Consider the following 26,491-nt stretch of genomic DNA (forward strand, 5'->3'; position numbering starts at 1 on the left):
ATTTTTAAGAGTATGCCTTGTTTTTCTATATTGTATTATACGTTTATGTATTGTATTTGATTTAATTTTCTTTCCATTTTTGTTAGTCTCTGTGATGTGCCTAAAGAAGGGCAAGGCGCGTAACATGTAGAGCCTAGGATTTTTATTCATTGCTTTCCTGTTACATAACCTTTACTCCTGAATCCACTACTATGATTGTTATTCATCTCCAAGTTTCCATGCAGTTATTCATTGGTTATGTACATCCTATCAATTTGAAACAGAGAATAAAGTAGAAGGCTTGGACTTTATAGGCACAACCAAACAAGATATATAAAAATAAATTTTATTATACACATAGAAGATCTATAATTAAAAAATCCACATTTATGAATCAATGAATGAAAGATAAAGTGTTTTATCTTTCATTCATTGATTCATAAATGTGGATTTTTTAATTATAGATCTTCTATGTGTATAATAAAATTTATTTTTATATATCTTGTTTGGTTGTGCCTATAAAGTCCAAGCCTTCTACTTTATTCTCTGTTTCAAATTGATAGGATGTGGCACTGTTTACTCTATGACCACTCAGTGTTGATACAATTAAAAGTTTCTACAAATACATGAAAGTGGGTCCAGTATGAGACATGACAGGTGCAGTATGTACAGGAGAGGTGTGTGGAGGGTATGATGGGGGCAGTATGCACAGGAGAGGAGTGTGGAGGGCATGACAGCTGGCACTATGTACAGTAAAGGAGATTATGAAAGTGGGCAGTATGTACAGCAGAGCAGTGTGGAGGGTATGATACTTGGCAGTATGTACAGAAGACAAGTGTGGAGGGTGACAGTGGGCAGTATGTACAGCAGGGATGTGTGGTGAGGTCAGTGGCTGGTGAGGCACTAGCTAGTATCACAGCCAGATACACACAAGTTGTATATGCCGCAAACATTAGAGCGAGAGCAATAATTCTAGTACTAGACCACCTCCTAACTCTAAATATGTAACCTGTAAAATAAATTGAAAGCGATTGGATATGAAGATTTTTAAGTACTGAAGTTTGGCGACATTTCACAAGTGTGTGCAATTGTAAAGCGTGATATGTTAGGTATCTATTTACTTGGCTTAACATCACCATTCGTAGTATACAAAAAAAAAATCGGCTAACTTTAGTGGGTTTTTTTTTTTTTATTCATGAAAATTTCTTTCCAAAAAAAAACATGTTGGAAAAATCGCTGCGCAAAAACCTTGTAACATAAAAAGTTTCAATGACCACCATTTTATTCCATAGGGTGTCTGCTAAAACAATATATTAGGGCCTAGATTCACGTACGGCTGTTCTACGTTGCACGGGCGTAGTGTATGGTATTTACGCTACGCCGCCGCAACTTAGAGAGGCAAAGCACTTGCGTCCTAAGTTACGGCGGCGTAGCGTAAATGGGCCGGCGTAAGCGCGCGCAATTCAAAGTAGGCTGGTAGGGGGCGTGTTGTATTCAAATGAGGCTTGACCCCATGTAGATGCATGGCAGAACGAACGGCGCATGCATGCTCAGTATCACGTCGTATTTACGCCCAAAGATACGTCGGCTCAATGCCTGTGACGTGAACGTAACTTACGTATAGCCCTATTCGTGTATGACTTATGCAAACAACGTAAAAAGATACGCTTGTTCCGACGTCCATACTTTGCATGGGCTGCGCCACCAAGAGACCAGCTTTATCTTTACGCCGGCGTATGTCTTACGTAAACGGCGTAACTAATTTCGACGGGCGTACGTACGTTCGTGAATCGGCGTATCTTGCTCATTTACATATTCGATGTGGAAATCAAGGAAGCGCCACCTAGCGGCCAGCGTAATTATTGCAACCCAAGATACAACGGCGTAGGAGACTTACGCCGCTCATATCTTGGCCAAATCTATGCGTAACTGATTCTATGAATCAGGCGCATAGATACGACGGCGGCCATTCGGACTTACGACGGCGTATCTGGAGATACGCCGTCATAAGTCTTTGTGAATCTGGGCCTTAATGTTTGGAAGTTCTGAGTAATTTTCTAGCAAAAAAAATATGATTTTTACATGTAGGAGAGGTGTCAGAATTGGCCTGGTTGGCAAGGGGTAAATTACCATAAGTAATATACAAATAATTATTATATATTGTTTTAAGGTAATTTACTATATTTTCAAAAACTGTACTCAAGCAGGTGGTTTAACAGACAAATTACTAAAGTTTGAAGTTATAACTTCAAACCAGTAAATTTCACAGTAAATAGATAAATAATAAATAATATATGATTTAGCTTGATTAAAAAATAAAAAAAGTACCTTTTCAGCATCAGAAGATTCTTATTCTCCCTCTTAACTGTGTGAGAAAAACATGGGATTGTGGGTAAATCTTATACGCATAAATGTGTCTCTATGACCCTCGAAACTCAATATTTTTTTGTGGCAACCACCGCAGGAATACGCTGCTACTTAGTTGTTATGGGAGCAGCTAGCTACCATAACCCCGGTATCCTCTTCTTCACGGGGCGGTCCGCTTTCAGATAAAAGTGGTCTCTGCGGCGGATTTGACCAAAGATCATCGGCGGTGGGAGAGGGTCCCCCCTCCCGTCTCTCTCTGGTGCCCTCCGCCGCTTACCGGAGCCATCGGCAGCAACGGATGCTGTCCCTGGGCTGGCATGGAGACGAGTAGGGGTAAGATGGCCCCCACCTGTCCCATATCATTGCAGGGTGGAAGTGACATCACTTGGGCGGCCAATGCTTTTAAAGGGACATTTTTTTTTAAATGACAGAAAATATATTTTTTATTGGATTTTAGTGTAAATATGAGATCTGAGGTCTTTTTGACCCCAGATCTCAAATTTAAGAGGTCCTGTCATGCTGTTTTCTATTACAATGGATGTTTACATTCCTTGTAATAGGAATAAAAGTGACCCAATTTTTTTTTTTTTAAATAGTGTCAAAATAAAAATTTGAAAGTAAAATAAAGAAGATTTTTATTTTAAAGCGCCACGTCCTGACGAGCTTGCGTGCAGAAGTGAACCCATAGTGAACCCAGTTGTTTTCCTGAAACTTCCCTCTTACAATTAAGGTGTGTGTTATACTCCAGTGCGTGTTATACGCCGATAAATAAGGTAACTATAAATAATTATAACAAATAATTCAATAATGTAATCAAATCCAAAACACTGAAATCTGCTCAGTTGCAGAATTGTCGCTGTCATTACTTTCAGAGTTCGATGACGAATTCCCCCACAAATCGCTATCGCAAGTGATTCCAATTTATTATCGCTGTTTTCTAGCTGGTCTAAAACCACTGTTGATGTAAACAGACACTTTTTGGTTGCTATGGACAAGTCTACAGTTTCCAGGCAGAAATTTTTTTATTTATAATATAAAAGTGCATACAGGACACTGGACAGACCACTAGGGACAAAGGAGATGTGTAATTATTTGATGCAGTACTGAAATCTGTAAAATTACAGTGTACTGTATCTATACTCAATACTGTAATTTGCCGCTAAACTCCACCCCCGTGTGTCGCAACGCTCGCAGGGAAAGGAGCTTGACTCTCAGCAGTCACCAGTGTGAATCGAGCGAGATGACAGTTCGCACACACAGAGGGGACACATCGCAGGATCCAGGGACAAGGTAAGAAACTTTCCCTGTATCCTTGCAATGAGATCCCGGCTCGGGGTTACCGCTTTTGATATGAAAAATTCACCCCGAGCCAGACTCTGGAATACCGCTAGGGAGGTTAATTTTGACATCAAATTTTAATCTAGTCTAGTCTATTGACTAAAATGCAATTTTAGTCATCGGGATTGAAACTGAATTTTATTTTAGTTCAGTTTTCATCACTGAAAACATACAACTGATGAACATACCACAAAATTAACTGTGCACGATAGGAGATTTTTCAAGTAAGCTTATATTGAATTGTCAAAAATAACTATTGCTTGTGTTGCTATTACATGCCAATGCGATCAAATGAAAGTGTATGCTGTAACCATAGATTTAATTTATATATATTGACAACACATTTAATATATCGCCAATTTATTTAATTTGATTGTTTACTGCATCAGCAATCCCTTCAGCAAGTGTTATACAGATAGGATTTTTTTTCTTCCAATGGAACCTGTGTATTTTGGTAAACAAAAAATCTTGAATCATGTGGCTTCTATGTAATCAGTTGCACAGTATCTTCTTTTGCCTTGAAGGAGAGATCTGTGAAGGAGTCCAGATGTCACGCCTACATTAAAACAGTCTAAGAAAAGGGGAGGATCAACCATTCAAGTAATTATGAGTGACCTTTGGTTTCAGGATCCAATGGTCACATTACACGTGATGTTATTACTAGCATTCAACTCTATATAACAGAGACCAACTGGAAAGGGTGAAAAAGCATCTTTCTACAAGATAACAGTCTGAAGTGTCCCATTAGGCAACAGAGAAAAAGGAAGTAAAAATGCTGATTGACATGCATTAATAATGAAACAACTGTGGTGTCAGCTATGTAATAGAGTGTCTAATTTAATTTAAACCATTTGGGAACAGTTCTTATAGTTCTATTTTAAACCATACCTGTCCTCATGTTTAATAACCTAAGACACTGGTTTCAAATTATCATCATAAACAAATATCAACAGCTCAACAAAATATGTAAACTTGTGCCAGCATTTACTGCTTCAGGGTGGCAATAAGTAAAGTGTGAAAATGGACAGTTCATTTCATGAAGACGAGACCTTATTCAAGGTGCTTGGACACTTCTCTTACTTTTTAAAACAAATGGATTCTTCATGCTGCAGGGGGAGAGGACACATTTTCATTGCAGGACAGAACACCTAAAACATGCACACAAAAGCAAGCAGAAATACAAGCACTAATACAGAAGGGGAAGAGGCAGGAAAAGAGCTCCTCTGCACCTTTCTCACAAAAGTGCTTCCTCTAGAACCAAACCTTGGTATTTACAATGTAAAAGGTCACATACTTTATTTGAAAGCTTTGCCTTACAAAAATGCACCTTCCAAAATGTATGGCATCAAAGCCATGAATGTTCAAATAATATTGGTGTTCCGTTTAATATTCATCCATGGTTGTTTCAAGAAATAGGTTCCTTACATCCAATATGGAAGCCAACTCCAAAATCTGTTTTTGCAGGTGAATATTCTCCACCAGTTCATCCCGAGGCAGAGGAGGGTAGGTTTCTGGGTAGTTCCTAGTTTCCTGGAAGACAACAGCACTTGTAAATTACTTCACATACATAATAACACAGAGAAATCTAACACTAACAAAAAAAAGCCACTTTAGAAACAGTATGCTGAAATCAAATCTTTCATGGGCAGCTATGATTTTCATTTATCAATCTTTATAAACCAGGTGTGGGGAAGATTTTAGGTGTGTCACATTCATCATGTAGTCTTTTTAATTGTGCACATACTTCCAATATTACTAGCAATGGGGGCGTGGCTTAGCAATAGCGGCGTGAAGACGCATGAATCCTGAGCATTGCACCCACCGCTGATAATTGAGGAACCTGTGCATTCTAGCTTTACTGTTCCTGAATGCCAAAATGTAGCATCCTGAGAGGGGGTTCTCCCTGCTACAATTCACCGACGATTCAACAACTTAATGCTGCCAAGGCCTATAGTCCACCGTTCAGTGTTTGGCTACATAAAATCTAAGACATTTTTAGAATGAAAGACATTTATTTAGAGAAATTATTAGAATGAAAGACATTCATTCAGAGAAGAAACCTTTAGCAAAATGTGGTTTTAATGGACAAAGAAAAGTAGAAAAAAAACCAAAAAAAAACCCCCCAATCCAATCCCTTACACCCTGGGAATCCCCACAAACTAATGATTATGCGATTTCAAATTTAGGGGTGCATTGAATAGCCGCATAGCGATCTCCCTCCCGTTCCAGCCTAACTTAGTGCTCCTCCTGTCCTATTTGAAAAAAAAAAAGAAACTGCCTCTACCTTGATCTAATCCCTGTGAACCTTCTCCTTTTTTCTCTCTCATGTGGAAAGTGACCCCCTGATGGGTTTGATTGTCTGAAAAGATTTCTATGATGGTCTGTATGTCTTCTTAGATGACATGGTCCTTTTCAAGTTACATACCATTGTCAGAAGTATATATCAGCAGTAATATGATTACTGATTTTCCGGTTTCCTTGAACTTTTGCAAAAATCGAGTAGGTTTAAATGGATCTTACAGGCATTTTTGGTTGATTGAATTGCAATTCACTTGTTATGCTCAAATATGATAATTTTATGTCTCTGCAGGTTTGATTAAAGCCTCGTACACACGCTTGGTTTTCTCGGCAAGAACCAGCAAGAAAACTGCTGGCAGAGCGAGTAAACCGAGCGTGTGTTCAGGTTTCTTGTTGGGAAATCTGGCCAGAATCTCAATGAGAAAAATAGATATCCTGCTCTCTATTTTCTCATTGGGATTCTTGTCGGCCTGTTTCCCAAGAAGAATGTTTGTCGTACGCGATGACGTCACCGCATTCTTGCCTTTTAAAAGAACTGTGGTTTCAAAAGGTGTCTATGCAAGCAATCCTTTATGCATGGTATATTCTTGTGTGTTTTGCAGAAAACTGTCATAGCATGAAAATATCAGAAGTTTAAAGTGGAGGTCGAGCCAAAAAAAAGGCTAAAAAGGCACGAATGGGAAGGACGGTGTTCCCATTCACAAACAGACTCGCGCATTCGCAGCAGGAAATGGGAAATGAAGCCGTAAGGTTTCACTGCCTGTTTCCCTTAGTGAGGATGGCGGCGCCGGGACTAGCCACGATCGACGGATTAGCCTCGGGCAGCCAACATCGCGGGCAACCTAGACAGGTAAGTGTGCTTATTAAAAGTCAGCTGTGTTTTTAGCTGCTGATTTTTTTGTAAGCCGGACCCCCACTTTAAGCTTTAATTAGCAGATTACACCAAGTTAGGGCCCTTTTACACGGGCGGACCGTATGCCCGCTTTTTCATCCATCCGTGTACGGATGAAAAAGGGACATACATTGATCCCAATGAGATTGCGCTGATCTCATCCGGGGGGCGCAATCCTCCAATTCTGCAGACTGAGGAAAACCCTTTTTTTTATTCGTCCGCGGATCGGATCAGGTGAACACGAACAGATGGTCCGTGTTAATCCGATCCCCCCATAGGGGAGAGCGGAGATCTGACAGGGCGGTCCCTGCACAGTGTGCCCTGTCATCCGCCGGCTTAGCGGAGGTTGCATCACGGATCCGTTCTGTGTGAAAGAGGCCTTAATCTCATATAAACCTATAACTCTCTCACTACGGTTCAGTCATATTACTACAATCCTCTCTTTTTTTTCTTTCCAGGAATGTGGCAATTATAAACCCTGACATTCACCTGGGTCACTTTCCCACAAATTTATCACCACATTAAGCATGTACAAATGGAAAACAACAACAAACACATAATCTCAGCTGCATAACAATTGTCCATAAAATACAAAGGGGGCCATGACAGCCTATTGGCAAAATAAAAATAGTCCCAAAAAAATTACAAAAAGAAAGTCTCTTGTATGGCTTCCGAGTGTCCATTAAATTCGTAAATTCCGATTTTCATTCTCCTCAATTTTTGCCAAAACTTTTGTTTGGTTCAAATCTGTGGTCATCCATGTACAGACATGTATTCTCTACCCCAAAACACTGCCTCATTGTAAGGACAGAACTCGATATCCACAGACACACTGAAACTGATGCATTGGGCTAGATTTAGGCCCGGATTTACTCCCTTTGCCACCCCAAGGCCAGGTCCTTCAATTCCGCCCCCCCCCCCCACACACACACCATCACATAGGATGCCTTCATCCAGACCGGCCCATGGCACAACACATCAGGGTACAGTGCACATCAGGGCACGGTACAGAGCTCAGCACATCAGGGCACAACACGTACAGGGCACATCAAAGCACATCACATAAGGGTACAGGGCACAGCACATCAGGACCCATCACACCACATTGAGGCACAGGGGACATCGGGGCACAGGGCACATCAGGGCATGGGGCACATCAGTAAACGGGGCACATAGCATATCAGGACATGGAGGAACAGGGCACATCAGGGAACATAGCACATCAGATCACATCAGGGCACATAGCACATAGCACATCAGGGCACATAGCACATCAGGATACGGGGCACATGGCACATCAGGACATGGGGCACATGGCACATCGCACATCAGGGCACATAGCACCTTGCACATTATGGGACACATTGTGTCATCCACAGGTGTGCAGGAGGGAGCTGGGCCGTCTAATGCTGCCAGTGGCCATCCCACGCCATCATCCCCCGAGCAGCCTGCTTCTGTGGCTGACCCCCTGGGAAGCCAACAAGCCTTGGTGGAGGGGAGTGGGCAGTCCTCCGCGCAGGAGGTGGTTGAGGAGGAGATCGGCCATGAGGAGGTGGTGGTCCATGAAGAGGTGGTCCACAGCGAGCAGGTGGTCTTCCTATTTTTAGATGAGTCGCATGTGGTGGCAGGACCATCCCAAAGCCACCGCATCTCCAGCCCCTCAGGGTCCTCCAACACCCTCTCCAGTCCCTCCCATCCCATCCCCCTCATCTCCAGCCCCTCAAGGTCCTCCCCCTATTCAAGGGCCCCAGACACTCCTGTCCCCAGGAAGGCGACCCACAAAACAAGGGGTGTGGCAGTAGTGCTGCACGAAAAGCTGGCCAGGCAGCAGGACCAGCAAAGCCGCCATATGGGGGACATTGTGGAGGAGTTGAGGCGCCTGAACAACAGTCTGTCCTCCTCGGGAGCAGTACCGGATGCTCTCCAAGATGTGGCTGGAAACAGCGCAGCCACAGTCACCACGGCAGAACTTGTGGGGGAGGTCAGGTGCCTGCGAATGGCTGTTCAGGCCCAGACTGCTTCCCAGGAGGCCCTGCTCACCCGCATAGCGGTGGCTTTAGAGGGCAGACAGGCAGCCAGGGAGGCACCTGGGGATGCTCCTCCACCTGGGGATGCTCCTCTACCCCCAAATGAGGCTCCCCCAGGCAAGTGAGGGCCAGGAACCTGGGCACCAGGCGTAGCCCACGCCGGGGCAAGTGATTTTTTAGGTTAATTTTATATTTGCTCTGATTAAGAGTTTTTTTATTTTATGCTCTGGTTAAGAGTTTTTATATTATTTTATCTGGTTAAGATTTTTTATATTTTTTGGGTGCTGCACAAAGTAGTGCAGAGTACAGTGTGAATGGTGTGTGAATGTGGGGGGGGGGTGACACTCCTGCCAGTAAGGGGTGTCACCCTCGGTCGCTGGGGATAAGTTCTCCCCAGGTCCGTATGAATGGTGTATGAATGGACAGCAACATCATTGGGGCCTTGACGCGGCGTTGCTGCTTCTTAGAATGTGATGTGTATGTGGGGTGTGTGCTAGGGACCGCAGTGGTGTGCATGCGTGCATTCTCCTTGTGCCATGTTTAATGTGTGTTTTTAACGTTCAAAGATTCGTTCCACGAGACATCTCCTGATTGCTGATCCCTCAGAAGACGGGGTACCCTTGGTTAGGGGGGGAATGTCTGGTTCGGGGGTCAGGTCATCACGTATGTCAATCTCCAGGCCCTTTCTCACTGCAAAGTTGTGCAGCACGCAACATGCAGCGATGATCTGACACACAAAGTTTGGGGAATACAACAGGGTACCCCCAGTCTTATCTAGGCATCGAAAACGGGACTTAAGGAAGCCAAATGTGCGCTCCACCACTCCACGGGTACGTGCGTGTGCTTCATTATATCTTCTCTCTCCTGGGGTTTGGGGGTTCCGGAATGGGGTCCCAGTGCATATGCAGAGTCACCTGGAAGGGAAAAGACAGGAGGATGTTAGTCATGCATGTGCCCCTCGTGATGTCTGCAACATGGGGGGGGGGCCAGTCATACCTGACACCCATGTCACTCACCAACCAGCCAGCTGTCCCCATACATGTTCTGTTCAAATTGTCTTGGGATGTCGCTTTGCCGGTAGATGAAGCCGTCATGGCTGGATCCTGGGTGTTTGGCACGGACGTGCCATATGAGGGTCACACCTCTGATGATGAAATGCTACAAGATATGCCCCCTACCTTATCCATCGGAGGGGTGACCTTTCCTCCAATTCAGTTATTTAAACCTAAATCTAGGTTTAAATAATCCCAATATTTGGGCTTTTGTACAACAGGTAACACATAAGATCGAAACTCGTAAACTTCAATGTTCTAATATATCAAATCTTACCCCTACTCAAATTGAGGCAATTAACTCCTTACAAAATAACAGAAGTATAATTATTAAGCCAGCAGACAAAGGGGGAAACCTGGTCATTATGAACACTGAACAATACGAACGCATGTGTTCCAAAATGTTGGCGAACTCTGACTGGTACCGACCAATTTCAAGGACGGTACTAGAACATTTCAGTAATAAATTTCGAACCATTATCTCTAGGGCCCTATTTCAGGGCATTATAGATAAAGACACTTGGAAGTTCTTAAATACGAAAGACCCTAGAGTCCCAACATTTTATGCTTTACCCAAAACTCATAAATCGCTTATTGATCCCCCGGGCCGACCCATTATTTTGGGTTGTGCTGGTCTTACCGAAAACGCCAGTTCCCTTGTAGATTGCTATCTTTCCCCACATGTCGTATCGTTAAGCTCTCATATTAAAGACACCATTGATTTGTTAAGAACTCTTGAGGGTATTACCCTTCCCAAGGGCACTATTCTGGTGGCCTTAGATATCAAGAGTCTCTATAACTCTATTCCTCACCAGAAAGGTCTGGAAATTGTACATAGCTTTATAGCCGAAAGAGGTCCACTAACCTCCAAGTATAACACCTTTATTTTGGATTTGTTAAGCTATATTTTAAGACACAATGTCTTTGTCTTTGGTTCTTCCCACTACCTCCAGGTACAGGGGGTTGAGATGGGGACTAAGTGTGCCCCATCGTATGCCAACCTGTACCTGGGGGGGGTGGGAAAGAAGCTTTTTTTCAAGAGACGACCTTGCCCCATTTTTGGACAGGGTCGTCTCTTGGTATCGATATATCGATGACGTCCTTTTTTGGACAGGAACAGAATCGGAATTGCGAGACTTTGTCACTGCGATATCTGACAACGAATTCAACCTTAGGTTCACCATGGACCATAGTAGTACGGAGATTCATTTTCTCGATCTGACGGTATTCATTGATGCACAGGGCATGATCTTCTCATCCCTCTATAGGAAACCCACTGCAGTAAACACGATCCTGCACGCAGGAAGTGCTCACCCTGAATCACTGGTGAACAGCATCCCCTATAGTCAGTATTTACGTATAAGACGTAACTGCAGTAGGGATGAGGATTTTTGTATCCATTCAACCAAACTGTATCATAGACTGAAACAAAGAGGATATAGTCATAGATGCCTCAAGAGAGCCTATAATAGAGTCAAACCACAACAAAGGAGTTCTCTCATTTTTTCTAAAGGTTTTAAAAAAATTAAACATAACAATCAACAAACGGACACTGTCCGCATTATCACCCGCATAAGATGTGTGTATGTATACACATTTATCCATGAAGTAAGCTCCTTTACCTATCGTTGTATATATTCATGAATTATGTCTGTATTTATTGTAGATCTTTTCTGTGTCCGTGCGTCCCTGAAGAAGCCTCAATTAAGGTGAAACATGTAGGACTGCTAGCATGGGATACATAAGGAATATTTTGCACTTTTTGTAAACTCCTTTTTTCCTTTTTAATAATTTTTCTATATAACATATTTATGAATAAAATCAGCTATTTTAACTGTAAACACATGACTTTCATGACTTTTGTTTTGGACAAAGTTATAATGATTACAATAAAAACAATTGAATAATTCAATATGCACCTTCAAAATCCCATACCATACCCTGGATATGGGGGTTCGTCTTTATTTACCTTTACAGGGATATAGGTGCAGTTGGATAAAAATAAAAATATTATACTAGTGCATGCTCTATATTCTACCTATTCATGTTTAAAGTTCTCTATGATAAGTCCCTAATCGATTTCCAATCTATGTTCTTTGAACAACTTAAATATAACGCAGACGAAATTCAGGCCATTGAAGATTTGATTGAACTATGGGAGGAGGGTCACACTGATGATGATGTGTCCGTAGCCACATCAGCAGTGGGCATTTGTGCCCCTGAGGTAACCTTTCCCCCACCTCCATCATACAAACCTAGATCTTCAAATTTTCCACTTTTGAATAAGAATTCCAGTATCTGGTCATTTGTGGAACAAACTACAAAAGAAATAGAAAAACTTGATATTTCCTCCGAAAAATCACTGGACAACCTTTCATACAGCTGTATGCAAAAGTTTAGGAACCCCTGACAATTTCCAAGATTATCATTTATAAATATTTGGGTGTTTGGATCAGCAATTTCATTTTGATCTATCAAATAACTGAAGGTCACAGTAATATTTCAGTAGTGAAATGAGGTTTATTGGATTAAAAGAAAATGCGCAATTTGCATCAAAACAAAATTAGACAGGTGCATAAATTTGGACACCCTTGTCATTTTTTGATTTGAATACCTGTAACTACTTAGCACTGATTAATTGGAACACACAATTGGTTTGGTGAACTCATTAAGCCTTGAACTTCATAGACAGATGCATCTAATCATGAGAAAAGGAATTTAAGGTGGCCAATTGCAGGTTGTTGTTCTCTTTGACTCTCCTCTGAAGAGGGCAACATGGGGGCCTCAAAATAACTCTTAAATTACCTGAAAACAAATATTGTTCTACATTATGGTTTAGGGGAAGGCTACAAAAAGTTATTGCAGAGATATATACGCTGTCAGTGTCCACTGTGAGGAACATAGTGAGGAAATGGAAGACCACAGGTACAGTTCTTGTTAAGGCCAGAAGTGGCAGGCACATAAAATATTGGAGAGGCAAAGGATGTTGAGAACGGTCAAAAACAGCCCACGGACCACCTCCAAAAACCTACAACATCAACTTGCTGCAGATGGTGTCACTGTGCACCCTTCAACAATTCAGCGCCCTTTGCACAGGGAGATACTGTATGGGAGAGTGATGCGAGAGAAGCCTTTTCTGCACACACGCCACAAACTGAGTCGCTTGAGGTATGCAAACGCACATTTGGACAAGCCATCTTCATTTTGGAATAAGGTGCTGTGGACTGATGAAACAAAGATTTAGTTATTTGGTCATAACAAGGGGCGTTATTGCATGGCGGCAAAAGAACACAGCATTCCAAGAAAAACACTTGCTACCCACAGTAAAATTTGGTGGAGGTTCCATCTTGCTGTGGGGCTGTGTGGCCAGTGCCGGTACTGGGAATCTGGTTAAAGTTGAGGGTCGCATGGATTGCACTCAATATCAGCAGATTCTTGAGAATAATGTTGAGGAATCAGTCACAAAAGTTGAAGTTACGCTGGGGCTGGACATTTCAACAAGACAACGACCCAAAACACTGCTCAAAATCTACTTGGGCATTTATGCAGAGGAACAAGTACAATGTTCTGGAATGGCCATCCCAGTCCCCAGACCGGAATATCATTGAACATCTGTGGGGTGATTTAAAGCGAGCTGTCCATGCTTGGCAACCATCAAACCTAACTGAACTGGAGATGTTTTGTAAAGAGGAATGGTCCAAAATACATTGCTCCAGAATCCAGACACTTATTACAGGCTATAGGAAGCGTCTAGAGGCTGTTATTTCTGCTCTACTAAATAATGATGTGATTTTTCTGTTGGGGTGCCCAAATTTATGCACCTGTCTAATTTTGTTTTGATGCATATTGCGCATTTTCTGTTAATCCAATAAATCTCATTTCACTACTGAAATATTACTGTGTCCTTCAGTTATTTGATAGATCAAAATGTAATTGCTGATCCAAACACCCAAATATTTATAAATGATAATCATGGAAATGGTCAGGGGTTCCTAAACGTTTGTATACGACTGTATAACCAAAAATCAGCGCTTACATCTCTATCAAAAAAATTAACCAAATCACTATTAAACCAGCAGACAAAGGTGGCAATGTCGTAGTCATTAACACCTGTGACTACGAACTGATGTGTCTGAAAATTTTGAAAAATAAAGATTGGTATCGTCCTATATCTCAATCTATTATCACCAACTTTATTTCAGAGTATTATTCCTTGATTCCTTGATTCCTTTCAAAAGGGACCTATTAATAAAGATACTTGGAATTACCTAAATATCAAAGAACCCAAGATACCGACCATGTATGCTCTCCCAAAAGTGCATAAATCCTTGACCAATCCTCCAGGTAGACCTATTGTATCCAGTTGTCAGAGCCTTACATAGAATGCCAGCGCCCTGGTGGATAAATATCTCCGCCCCCATGTGACATCTTTGATTTCATACATCAAGGATACAATTGATCTATTGCAGACGATTGAAGGTACTTGTGTTCCTCCCAATACTTGGCTAGTTGCCATTGATATTGAAAGCCTATACAATGCGATTTCCCCATGACAGAGAAATTGAGGTTGTGGGTAACCTTCTAAAAGACAGGGGCAGCTCTGCACAACTTTTAAAATTTATTTTGACACGCAATATTTTTTGGTTTGGACTCTCCCACTACCTCCAGGTGCAGGGGGTTGCGATGGGGACTAAGTGTGCCAACCTGTATCTGAGGGGGTGGGAGAAGGAACTGTTTTCACAAGATGACATATCGATGTACCTGTCCCACGTTTTATCGTGGTACAGGTACATCGATGATGTGCTACTTCTATGGTCTGGCAGCAGGGCAGAATTGACACAAATTATGACCATCCTGACTGCCAATACCTATAATCTCAAATTCACCATGGAATGTAGCCAGCAATGTATTATTTTTTTGGATCTGAAAATTTATGTTGAAAAAGAGGGTCTTCTGTACTCCTCTCTATATTGTAAGCCGTCTTCTGGCAATACTATTCTTCACCTATCCAGTGGTCATCCTTATTCTCTTATCCACAAGCGATTGGGGATTGTAGGCTAACCAAGCCGATCCTCTGTTGGTGCATTATGTGTCCGCGCATGCCCGGTGATGTCAGACGCCCGGGCGATGTCGGGGGGTTTAAAATGCCGGCAGGCTTCCATTCTGTTAGCAGTGGAATACGGGGACAGTTTTACTTTAGCGGTGCTACATATAGGTATTGACAACCTTGTTTCTTGATCATCATTTTTTCTTTTTTGTTGTCCATTCTTAACTACTTGCCGACCGCCCACCGTCGTTATACGTCCTCACTTTAGAGATGAATATCTCGGTAACGGCAGCAGCTGCTGCCACAATCGAGATATTCATCTCTTCGTGTTAACGATAATGGCGGTCTCCGCGGCGAATTCGCCGCGAGATCGCCGTTATCAGTGGCGGGAGAGGGGCCCCCCCCTCCCGCCGCTCTCCCGCGCCCTCCGCCGCTTACCGTAGCCGTCGGTAGCGGCGGAGGAGATCGTGACCATCCGGCATCTGAGCGGGGACGAGACTGAAGGAAAAATCTCCTTCGCCCGTCCCCATAGCTCCGCTGGGCGGAAGTGACGTCAAAACGTCAGTCCCGCCCAGCGTCTTAAAGAAACATTTTTTTTTTGTCATTTGAAAAAATGACATTTCCAAATTTTTTTTTTTTTTTTTGCATTTAAGCCCAAATATGAGATCTGAGGTCTTTTTGACCCCAGATCTCATATTTAAGAGGACCTGTCATGCTTTTTTCTATTACAAGGGATGTTTACATTCCTTGTAATAGGAATAAAAGTGATAATTTTTTTTTTTTTTTTTCAGTGTTAAAAATTCTAAAATAAATAAAAATAAATGCGAAAAGCAAAAAAAATTTTTTTTTAAAGCGCCCTGTCCCGACGAGCTCGCGCGTAGAAGCGAACGTATACGCGAGTAGCGCCGACATATGAAAACGGTATTCAAACCACACAAGTGAGGTATCGCCGCGATCGTTAGGGCGAGAGCATTAATTTTAGCCTTAGGCCTACTCTGTAACTCAAAAAATGCAACCTGTAGAATTTTTTAAACGTCGCCTATCAAGATTTTTAAGGGTAAAAGTTTGACGCCATGCCACGAGCGGGCGCAATTTTTAAGCGTGACATGTTGGGTATCATTTTACTCGGCGTAACATTATCTTTCACAATATATAAAAAAAATGGGCCAAATTTATTGTTGTCTTATTTTTTCATTTAAAAAAGTGAATTTTTTCCAAAAAAAGTGCGCTTGTAAGACCGCTGCGCAAATACGGTGTGACAAAAAGTATTGCAATGACTTCCATTTAATTCTCTAGGGTGTTAGAAAAAAATATATATATAATGTTTGGGGGTTTTAAGTAATTTTCTAGCAAAAAAAAAAGGTTTTGTCTCGTAAACACCGACTCTGAAAAACAGGCCCGGGGCTAAAGTGGTTAATCTTAATCTCCCTTTGTCTTTTTCCCTCAATTTTTTTGGGCAGTATTGTGTCTTGCTGGACTTCTATATAATTAGTATAAGATATATATATATATATAAGATTGTTTAAGCAGTAATGACAAATTTTGTTCAGTGATACGATCAGGCTGTCCAGCATGCCTAATATACGAATAATGTCTATTTCTTTTTTTCTTTTAAGGTTTGCTGAACTTATACGCTAGATTCTTGTTAAAACCTGTGAGTTTGAATCTTAAATCGCAGGAAACGCCAACCTCGCCCTACACTGACAAAAAGTATATGAATATATTAGACACCTATATACTAGAGCAAGTAGCACACCTATACCAGTCCTTAAAAGGACGTTTGTGGACCTTTTTAGATAGCTATTTGAATGAATACAGCCTGTCCCTGCTCCAAATAGCAGCCTCTCCCTACACTGACAAAAAGTATATGAAAGTATATGAATATATTAGACACCTATATACTAGAGCAAATAGCACACCTATACCAGTCCTTAAAAGGACTTTTGTGGGCCTTAAGATAGCTATTTGAAATAATACAACCTGTCCCTGCTCCAAACACAGCACCCTTTCCCTACACTGACAAACAGCAGAATGTAAGATGACCACCAGATCAGGTCTATTTATAAGGTAGGGGGTATGTCCATGTGCTGAAATGTCTCAATTGGCTGTCTTGCACCACCTGATGGATGTGTCATAGGTCAAAGTTCTTACCCATGTAACATTGTGGACCACCGCGAACATCGCCAGATGTCCGACGGTTTGGCGGACCGCGAACGACGAAAGTTCCGGCAGGCCATCTCTAATGCCTAATATACTCAGAATACTACGACTGTCTATTTCTTTTTTCTCCTCCTTTTAAGGTTTGCTGAACTTATACGCTACATTCTTGTTAATAACCTGTGAGTTTGAATCTTAAACCGCAGGTTATTTGGCTGTCTCCGCAAGTAATTATCAAACATAGTAAGCCCTGTTTAAACTAATTATATTTAATAATTTAATTAATTTTATGCAATCTTGGAACATAGCACTTATTAGGCTCTCACAGCTGGCAGCTTTTCTCCCCCTATGACTGAGCTCTTCCCCTAAACAGCTCTGAAATTCTGGATTAGGGCTCTGCACCCTTTGTGTAATTCCGCATGTTAATTCCTCACATTTTTGGCAGGATCAAGTTGGTCCCTATCTGGGGCGACAGGTCAGCACTTGTCCTTATCTATATGACAAAACTATGTTATGTGTTGATGTTTATATATATATATGTATGTTTGGTTTACATTTTTTTTTATCTTTGTTAGAGCTGGCTGTCTAGTTTCTGGTCATAGTGTAACCAGTGAGGAAGCAATTTTTGGTGAAATATATTGGGAAATAACATCTTATCTGACCGTCAGCATATTCCAAGTTGGGATTTCCAGTGACCCAGAAAAATCAATATATTTGTAACAAAATACATGTTTTTAACCACTTGCCGCCCGCCAATGACATATTGACGTCGGCAAAGTGGTTGTAGAATCCTGACTGGACGTCATATGACGTCCTCAGGATTCTGAGCCGCTGCGTGCCCCCTGGGGCGCGCATCACGGGGATCGTTGTTGCAGGGTGTCAGTCTGCCACCCCGCAACTACGATCAAGGTAAAGAGTCTCTCACGGAGACTCTTTACCAGGTGATCAGCCGTGTCCAATCACGGCTGATCACGATGTAAATAGGAAAAGCCGGTAATCGGCTTTTCCTCACTCGCGTCTGTCAGACGCGAGTAGAGGAGAGCCGATCGGCTGCTCCTGTGACAGGGGGGGTTTGTGCTGATCGATCATCAGCACAGCCCCCCCCCCCGAGGATGCCCACTGGACCACCAGGGATGCCCACTGGACCACCAGGGATGGGCATATAGACCACCAGTAAAAAAAAAAAAAAGGATGCCACCCTAGACCACCAGGGATGAGGAGGACACACAAAATGGATGCCAATCAGTGCCCACAATGGGCATCACTGATTGGCAGGCATTGTTTGGCACTAATTGGCATCCAACACATACAATAGTGCCCATCTATGCCCATCCGTGCCGCCTATCCGTGCCCGTCCGTGCCGCCTATCCGTGCCCGTCCGTGCCGCCTATCCATGCCCTCCCATGCCGTCTATCCAAGCCCATCCATGCTGCCTATCTGTGCCGCCTATCCGTGCCCATCCGTGCCGCCCATCAGTGCCGCATATTAGTGCCCATCAATGCCACCACATCAGTGCCACCTCATCGGTGCCCATCAGTGCCGCCTTATCAGTGCCCGTCAGTGCAGTACCATCAGTGCCCATCAGTGAAGGAGAAAACGTACTTATTTACAATGTTTTATAACAGAAACAAAAAAATACTTTTTTTTTCTAAATTTTCGGTAATTTTTTTATTTTTTTTGCAGAAAATAAATATCCCAGAGGTGATCAAATACCAACAAAAGAAAGCTCTATTTGTGGGTACAAAATTATAAAAATTTAGTTTGGGTACAGTGTAGCATGATCGCGCAAATGTCATTCAAAGTGCAACAGCGCTGAAAGCTAAAAATTGGTCTGGGCGGGAAGGTGTATATGTGCCCTGTATGGAAGTGGTTAAACAATTTGTCATGTGATTTACATATTTCATGATATTTTAATAAATAATTAAAATTACTCTTATGTTGATATCTTACTAACTTAGCACTGCTATAATCCCACCATTTTCTCCTCGTATATCCTGAAGAGAGAGCATGCAGACGACAAGGTAACTTGTGTCTCTATTGTGGAGCTTCGGGCCACTTCCTTCGTAGTTGTCCTGTTCGCCCAAGTCCAGCCTTCCATGCCCCCCTGTACCCTTCAGTATCTGGGACTGTATCAACTCATGTAATTCTCCCCAATTCTCTGCAGAATAATTATTCAATATCACCATCGCCAAGCACTTGCGCATACCCCTGAAACTTAAGGAACAAAGACTTGACGTACATTTTGCAGATGGTACTGCTCCCAGCTCTGGACCTGTCACTCAGGAGACTATCCCTGTCCTTGCCACCATGGATACAGGCCATCAGAAATTACTCTGCTTTGACATCATCAGGTTTCCTATATTCCTAGCCATCCTAGGTATATCCTGGCTGCGGGCCCATGACCCAAAAATCGACTGGCCCAATCATCTTCTCATCTCCTTACTTTCGCCAACACTGTGGTGTCCCCATGCACAACCCTTCAGTGTGTCTCTCCATTCAACCTACACCAGATCCCTGTCATGCCATCCCTTTGGCCTAACTTGATTTCCTTAGATGTCTTTGACAATAAAGGTGCTGATGGATCTGGAGGCCCTGTGAAAATATATAGATGAAAACATAGCCAAAGCATCTTCTTCGTGGAGAAGGAGGATCATTACCTCTGACCATGCATTGACTATAGGGACCTTAATAAAATTACCATCAAGAGCAGATACTATCGTCACCACGGTCACCAAGCTCACTTGCCTACACTCACACTTCTCCTGGAACCAAGATTCTCATACAACCTTTGAATAACCTCTGCTCCTGTGTTGCAACACCCGGACCCAGCTCTTCCCTTTTTCCTCGAGGTAGACGCATCCAAAGTAATTACGGGAGCAGTGCTCTCACAGCGCCAGGGCACAAAAGGCGCTGCTTCACCCAGTAGCCATTTGCTACTTGCTGGAGGGTGCTAACCACCCAATTATGATTTTCACAGATCACAAAAATCTGGAATATTTAACATCTGCAAAACCCCTAAGATCTTGGCAAGCCAGATGGGCCTAATTCTTTTCAAAATTTTATTTCCACCTGACATACTGCCCGGGTTCCAAAAACGCAAAAGCCGATGCTCTGTCCAGGATGTTCCTTGAATCTACTGAATGTACTCCTTCAAGCACCATCTTATCTGCCCAAATTTTTTTTGCCAATTCAACCCAGCCTAAAGTGTACCACCATCTGTGGCTAACACGGCTCTTACTTTTATCAAGATCATCAGAGTTGTCAGACTCCCAAAGAACATCATTTTGGATCAGGAGGTGCAATTTACCTCCAGGTTTTGGAGAGGCCTGTGTAAAGATTTGGAAGTGGAACTCTGCCCATCATCTCCAAAGTAATTGGCAAACGGAACGCACAAACCAAACCCTGGAGCAATACCTTCACAGCTTTTCAGATTTTTCCCAAGATGACTGGGCATCCCTACTCCCACTGGCAGAATTTGCCTATAACTCGTCCATCGAGTTACAAACCAGTCACCATTGTGGGCCAATTATGGATTCCACCCTGCTGCTCTGCTGTACCTGCATTGCAGGACAGACAGGTTTTCATACAAAAAAATCATCAGGTCTTCGAGGAGTCCATACAGAAAGCCTGAGTGGATTACAAACAACACTTTGATCGAGGGGGAATCCTGTCTTTAAGGAAGAGGACAAAGTGTGGCTGTCTACTGCCAATCTGAAATTGGCCCTGTCCTTGCCTGGCTCATATAGGATCTATCCGGTCTTTCACAGCTTGTTGCCTAAACCAACTGTTCCAGATCCATTTCCAGGGAGAGCGGAGCCACCTCCACCACCAGTGACTATTGGAGAGGACACAGAATTCGAGGTAGAATTCCTGGACTGCAGGAAGCGAGGGAGACAAACTCCTAATTAAATGGAAAGGGTTTCCATCCAAAGAGAGCTCCTGGGAAACCAAAGCCAATATACAGTACAGACCAAAAGTTTAGACACACCTTCTCATTCAAAGAGTTTTATTTATTTTCATGACTATGAAAATTTTAGATTCACACTGAAGGCATCAAAACTATGGAATTATACAGAACAAAAAAGTGTGAAACAACTGAAAATATATTTCATATTCTAGGTTCTTCAAAGTAGCCACCTTTTGCAGCAGACATCTCTAGAACTGTTAAGAGGAGACTGTGTGAATTAGGCCTTCATGGTAGAATATCTGCTAGGAAACCACTGCTAAAGAAAGACAACAAGCAGAAGAGACTTGTTTTGGGCTAAAGAACACAAGTAATAGACATTAGACCAGTGGAAATCTGTGCTTTGGTCTGATGAGTCCAAACTTGAGATCTTTGGTTCCAACCCCCGTGTCTTTGTGCAACGCAGAAAAGGTGAACGGATTGACTCTACATGCCTGGTTCCCACCATGAAGCATGGAGGAGGAGGTGTGATGATGTGGGGGTGCTTTGCTGGTGACACTGTTGGGGGTTTATTCAAAATTGAAGGCATACTGAACCAGTATGGCTACCACAGCATCTTGCAGCGGCATGCTATTCCATCCGGTTTGCGTTTAGTTGGACCATCATTTATTTTTCAACAGGACAATGACCCCAAACACACCTCCAGGCTGTGTAAGGGCTATTTGACCATGAAGGAGAGTGATGGGGTGCTGCGCCAGGTGACTACCTCTTGAAGCTCATCAAGAGAATGCCAAGAGTGTGTAAAGCAGTAATCAAAGCAAACGGTGGCTACTTTGAAGAACCTAGAATATGAAATATATTTTCAGTTGTTTCACACTTTTTTGTTATGTATAATTTCCACATGTGTTAATTCATAGTTTTGATGCCTTCAGTGTGAATCTACAATTTTCATAGTCATGAAAATAAAGAAAACTCTTTGAATGAGAAGGTGTGTCCAAACTTTTGGTCTTTACTGTACATGCCTCCAGACTCCTTTTTTTGGGCCAAATACCCAGAGAAGATTGCCCAAATGGGCATCCGGAGGCTGCCCGGGGAGGGGGGGGGGGCAGTTTAATGGAACCAATAGCAGAAAGGCTCTAGGGCCCAACATCTCTACCACCACTTATGCCAGGAGAAAGACTTTAGGACATCTTTTCCAGCAGGTCACATGGGCCTATATAAGTAAGTCTGCTAGTGACTTTAGTTGCTTGATGATCTTCAGCTCCTCCAGTGTGTTTTCTCTGTGATATTCCTGTCTTCTGTTACCGACCCGGCTTGTCCTTGACCTGTCTCCTGTTTGCTTCCTGTGTTTGATCTATCAACCTGACCACGTCTGCTCTGCTACCCTCCCGACTCCTGAAACACCTCACTGACACCACCTGTCCGATTCAACGTCAGCACACCAGCTGTACTCTGGAACCTCCTGCATACAGTCCAGCAGGCCACCCATGCTACTTTGGGCCTGACCTCTCCTGTTCCCACCCTCAGGTGGGGGGTCTGGAATTTAGCCGCAAGGGAAGCCCTCTCTCCCAATTGGCTTCTAGCACCAGGTAATTCTTCACGACTCTCACTCTAAATTCATTAAAGTGTCCACCTTGGTGGACTTATGCTCTACCCACTCTGCATTTCGACATCTTGGGTCTTTCCTAGGGTCTGCCAAGTAATTCCCCCAACTTGCACGGGACTCCTCCCCCTTTCTCCTTTTTCCAACCCTCCCTCCTACTTTTCTTCTTTATTTCTTCTGTTTCCTTTCCTTTTGAGGCCAAGGCTGGATCCTTGCCAGCCTTCGGTCACTCCTTATCTTTGTATGACCCTAAGTCCTCAGACATAGGGAATTTTAGTTGACTGCCAGTTATGCCGTCAGGTCAATCTCTGTGTTTTTCTACTAGGTGAGCTCCCCCTTTTTTCCCTGCTTATTAGTCACTCATCCCGACCCTAGGCTCATGGTGCTCAGTAGACTTGTATGCGCCTCCCCCCCTGACTCGAACAAGTGTACCATGGGCTCCCTCTATCGGCCCTCAGGCCAAGATGACATAACAGGACCTGTGGCTTATGCCCTCAGGTCGCTCAGTGGTCACTTATTCCTTAAAAGTTAACTGCTCATAAAGCTTTTCCAGCCCATGTCTGAAAGTCATGTTTGTTTTGTTGTACCCCTGCGTGGATGAACGGCTGTTATACAGTTATGCTTCCTTTTACAAAAAAAAATCAATGTACCAGAAATAACACATTGGTGCTTGTGTCAACAGTGAAAACAAATTGAAACTGCTGTCCCTTGGTCTCAGCTCCCTATGGTCATTGCTCACATATAGAACAAATAGCTAGAAGGACAGACATAGCGTGACTCCTTTTACTAAATACTTTTACAAAATAGTTTTGCACAGTGGAAGAACTCTTATTTCATTTTTTTTTTTTAACCTACACAAGTTGATTTGATGGACACTTAGCTATATATGGACTTTTGTTGATATATGATTTTGTGTATGAGGATTTGGGTAGTGAGCAGAGCAGCACTGTGTATATATTTTTTCCAACAGGCCTGGACTGGGAAAAAAAAACAGACCCAGGAATTTTAGACTGAGCAGCCCATGACATATTTACCAGCCGCTTCCCCACTCCCCTCAAGCAGCTGCAGGGGGTGGGGCAGAGAGCACTGGGGGAGAAATCAGAGAACATGGGGGGAGCACTGGGGTGGGCCCCGGGGAGCACTAGGGGGGCAGAGAGCACTGGGGGGCCTGAAGAGCACAGGGGGTGGGCTGGGGAGCACACAGGAGGGCCTGAAGAGCATGAGAGGGGCAGAGAGCACGGGGGCCGAGAGCACAGGGGGATAGGAGGAGCGGTTGCATTTAGAAGAATCAATATCTCCATTTTCCTCCTGCAGTCTCTGAATGCCTGCGGTAGCAAGGGAAGGAGCCCACAAGGACATGCAGCCTGGGCCCACCGGGCAAGTGTCAGCGTGCCCTATGGCCAGTCTGGGCCTTCATTTCAGTCTAAAAAAGTAGTCCGAGCCTCGGGTCTGAACTCATGCTTACGCTACTGATAAATTATTCAGAATGCAGCCAATACAATATAAACAATGCAGGATTTTCTGTACCCAGTATCCACAAAAACATTACCTTATTGCAGAAAACAATGTAATGCAAGTAGATGCAATTGCCATATACAATAAATTTCCCAAAGCCTTACCTTGAAACTTTTATGCATTCTAAGTGTTGCTGAACAAAATATAAATCTTGTAAGAAGTAAACGCAGAAATTCATCTCCAAAAAACTGTAGAAAAGCCTGATCTGTAAGGAAAGAATGCAGGTTGAAACGTAAAATGTTCATATTAAACTTAAAATGATTTATCAATGTGATGTTTTTTTTTATCATGGGATTTAAAGTGACCCTGTCACTGCAAGGTTGAAAGTAAAATAAAAGCAACCTGTATTTTTTAAAACTCTTCTGCATTGCAGACTCACAGCCACCATAGTTATTCAACACTTCTGGGTGTGTGAATACTGGCTCTTCCTGCAAACACTGTGGTTTCTCTTTCCCTCTTTATGTCACTACAGGACATATGAGATGGCAGGATAAACCATAGCTTGTGGCAAGAAGAGCAGCTATTCATATACAGTACCTGAAAAGTCAAATACATGCAGCAGCTGAAGATCAGCAAACAATGTAGATTTTTAGCGCACAAGGCACCAGTACAGGCTGCCTATATTTTGCCATCAACCCTGTAGTAATAGGGTCACCCTAAAGTCCTCATTATAGACTATGCTTCGTGACAACCATATTTAGAGGCATCCCCTCAAACAGAATACCCAAAATCCAAATGGCACCCTTGCCTTGCCTGAATCATGGGGTGGTTGCAGGGTGAATCTTCTTCCAAGATATATTTTTTATCTTATTTAGTAAAGCTTTTTGTGTGGCTCAAACTGAACAACTGCCATTAAATGGGCCTAGGAGAATTCCTAGATGTCTGACCGCAGTGAAATGTTTTGAAATGCTTCATTGCAAAAATAAGTAAATTGGTCATTAGATGACCGTTTCCCTATTAACAATTTTTTTGCAAAAAAAGAGCCAAGAGGCAGACTAAGAAGAAGAAAGGGGAAAGAGGCACCAAGCAGCCAATAGTGTAGCATGTTTTTTTGTATAACAAAATAATTATCCAGTTAAAAGTTGCACTCACAAACATTAGTGTAAAGAGAGCATGTAACTAGCGCCGAGATGATCGCCAGTGGAACCAAAGGAATGCTGGTGGGAACCTAAAGAGAATCAGTGAAAGGGACAAGGCCCTGCAAAAATGTGGGTAAATAATAGTGGGAGAAAAAGGTGTTATAGGTGGGGAGTGTAGCTATAGGATGGATGGGGAGTGTAGCCAGGGCCGGGACAAGGGGTGGGCAGGAGGGTCGGCTGCCCCTGGCGCAATGGTTTATTGCAGGGATGTGGGGGGCACCCTGACGGAGGGGCGCCGTTTGGCATCTTTGCCCTGGGCGCTGGATGACCTTGTCCCGGCTCTGAGTGTAGCTATAGACCATGCCTAGAGGTAGAGACAGGCAACAGGAATGAAACCATGGGCTTTAAGGATGGTGTTGACTTCCAGTACTTAATTGAGCCCTACAGACAATAAGCTGTTACGTTTGAAAATCCAATATGTTTCCCTTGCACATAATTTCTTGAATCTCCCCCTTCAGGTAGAGAGTTGGGTATTGATTGGATGGCTGTTACTCGAAGCAGGGAGGGATCCTTATAGTGGTAAGATACAAAGTGGCATGAAATGCTTGACTTAGAGAACTCCTCTTTGTAATACCCTGCTGCCAATTTAGGTACTATGGGGTTAACTGCAGCCAGTATATTACTCCCTGAGGTAGTGTCAGGAACCATGAATCAGACAGAGACAGAGACAGAAAATGTAGTAAAAATCACACCATTTAATATAGTGGTAAAAATGGTACAATAAGTAAACGTAGTCAAAACATAGACAGGGCTCGATAAGCAAATCGGGAAGTCAGATCAAGCCAGGAAATAAGGAATCCAGAGATCAGTGTCGTTCAGAACAAGCCAGGAATCAGGGAGCAAGAGATCAGCATTGTTCAGAATAAGCCAGGAAATCAGGGAGCCAGAGATCAGCGTAGTTAGTGCAGCAGACAGGATCAGGAACCAGAAGTCTTCAACAGGAAACCAGCAGAGAGTCTCTAGATATGTTGACCAAGGTAAAGGCACAGGAGATCTGATCCAAGCAGCTTAAATAGCCAGCAGACTGATTGAAGAGCAGGATATGATCAGGTAAGTCTCCATGGAATGAAGAGTGCTGGTAATTAACCGACAGCTGAGCAGCCTGAGCTCTGAGAAGGAAGGGCTGAGCCCAGCCGTGACAGGTAGGCTCAGTGATTAGGCTGATGAAGGATG

At 43.0% G+C, this 26,491-nt stretch overlaps 1 protein-coding gene across 2 annotated transcripts in view; it reads right to left on the bottom strand.

Moving 5' to 3' along the window:
* Positions 1-4,027: 4,027 nt before the first annotated feature.
* SCAI (suppressor of cancer cell invasion) overlaps positions 4,028-26,491 on the bottom strand; it is a 1,073,481-nt gene continuing 1,051,017 nt past the window's right edge. For both annotated transcript variants that reach the window (XM_040324877.1, XM_040324876.1), the window contains 2 exons: positions 24,284-24,384; positions 4,028-5,214 (listed from right to left, as the gene is read on the bottom strand). In XM_040324877.1, coding sequence (XP_040180811.1) covers positions 5,068-5,214; positions 24,284-24,384 — 248 coding nt within the window. In that variant the 3' untranslated portion in view covers positions 4,028-5,067. The remainder of the gene's footprint in view (positions 5,215-24,283; positions 24,385-26,491) is intronic.

This window comes from Rana temporaria, chromosome 9 (assembly GCF_905171775.1).
Source record: "Rana temporaria chromosome 9, aRanTem1.1, whole genome shotgun sequence".
Classification (NCBI taxonomy): Eukaryota; Metazoa; Chordata; class Amphibia; order Anura; family Ranidae; genus Rana; species Rana temporaria.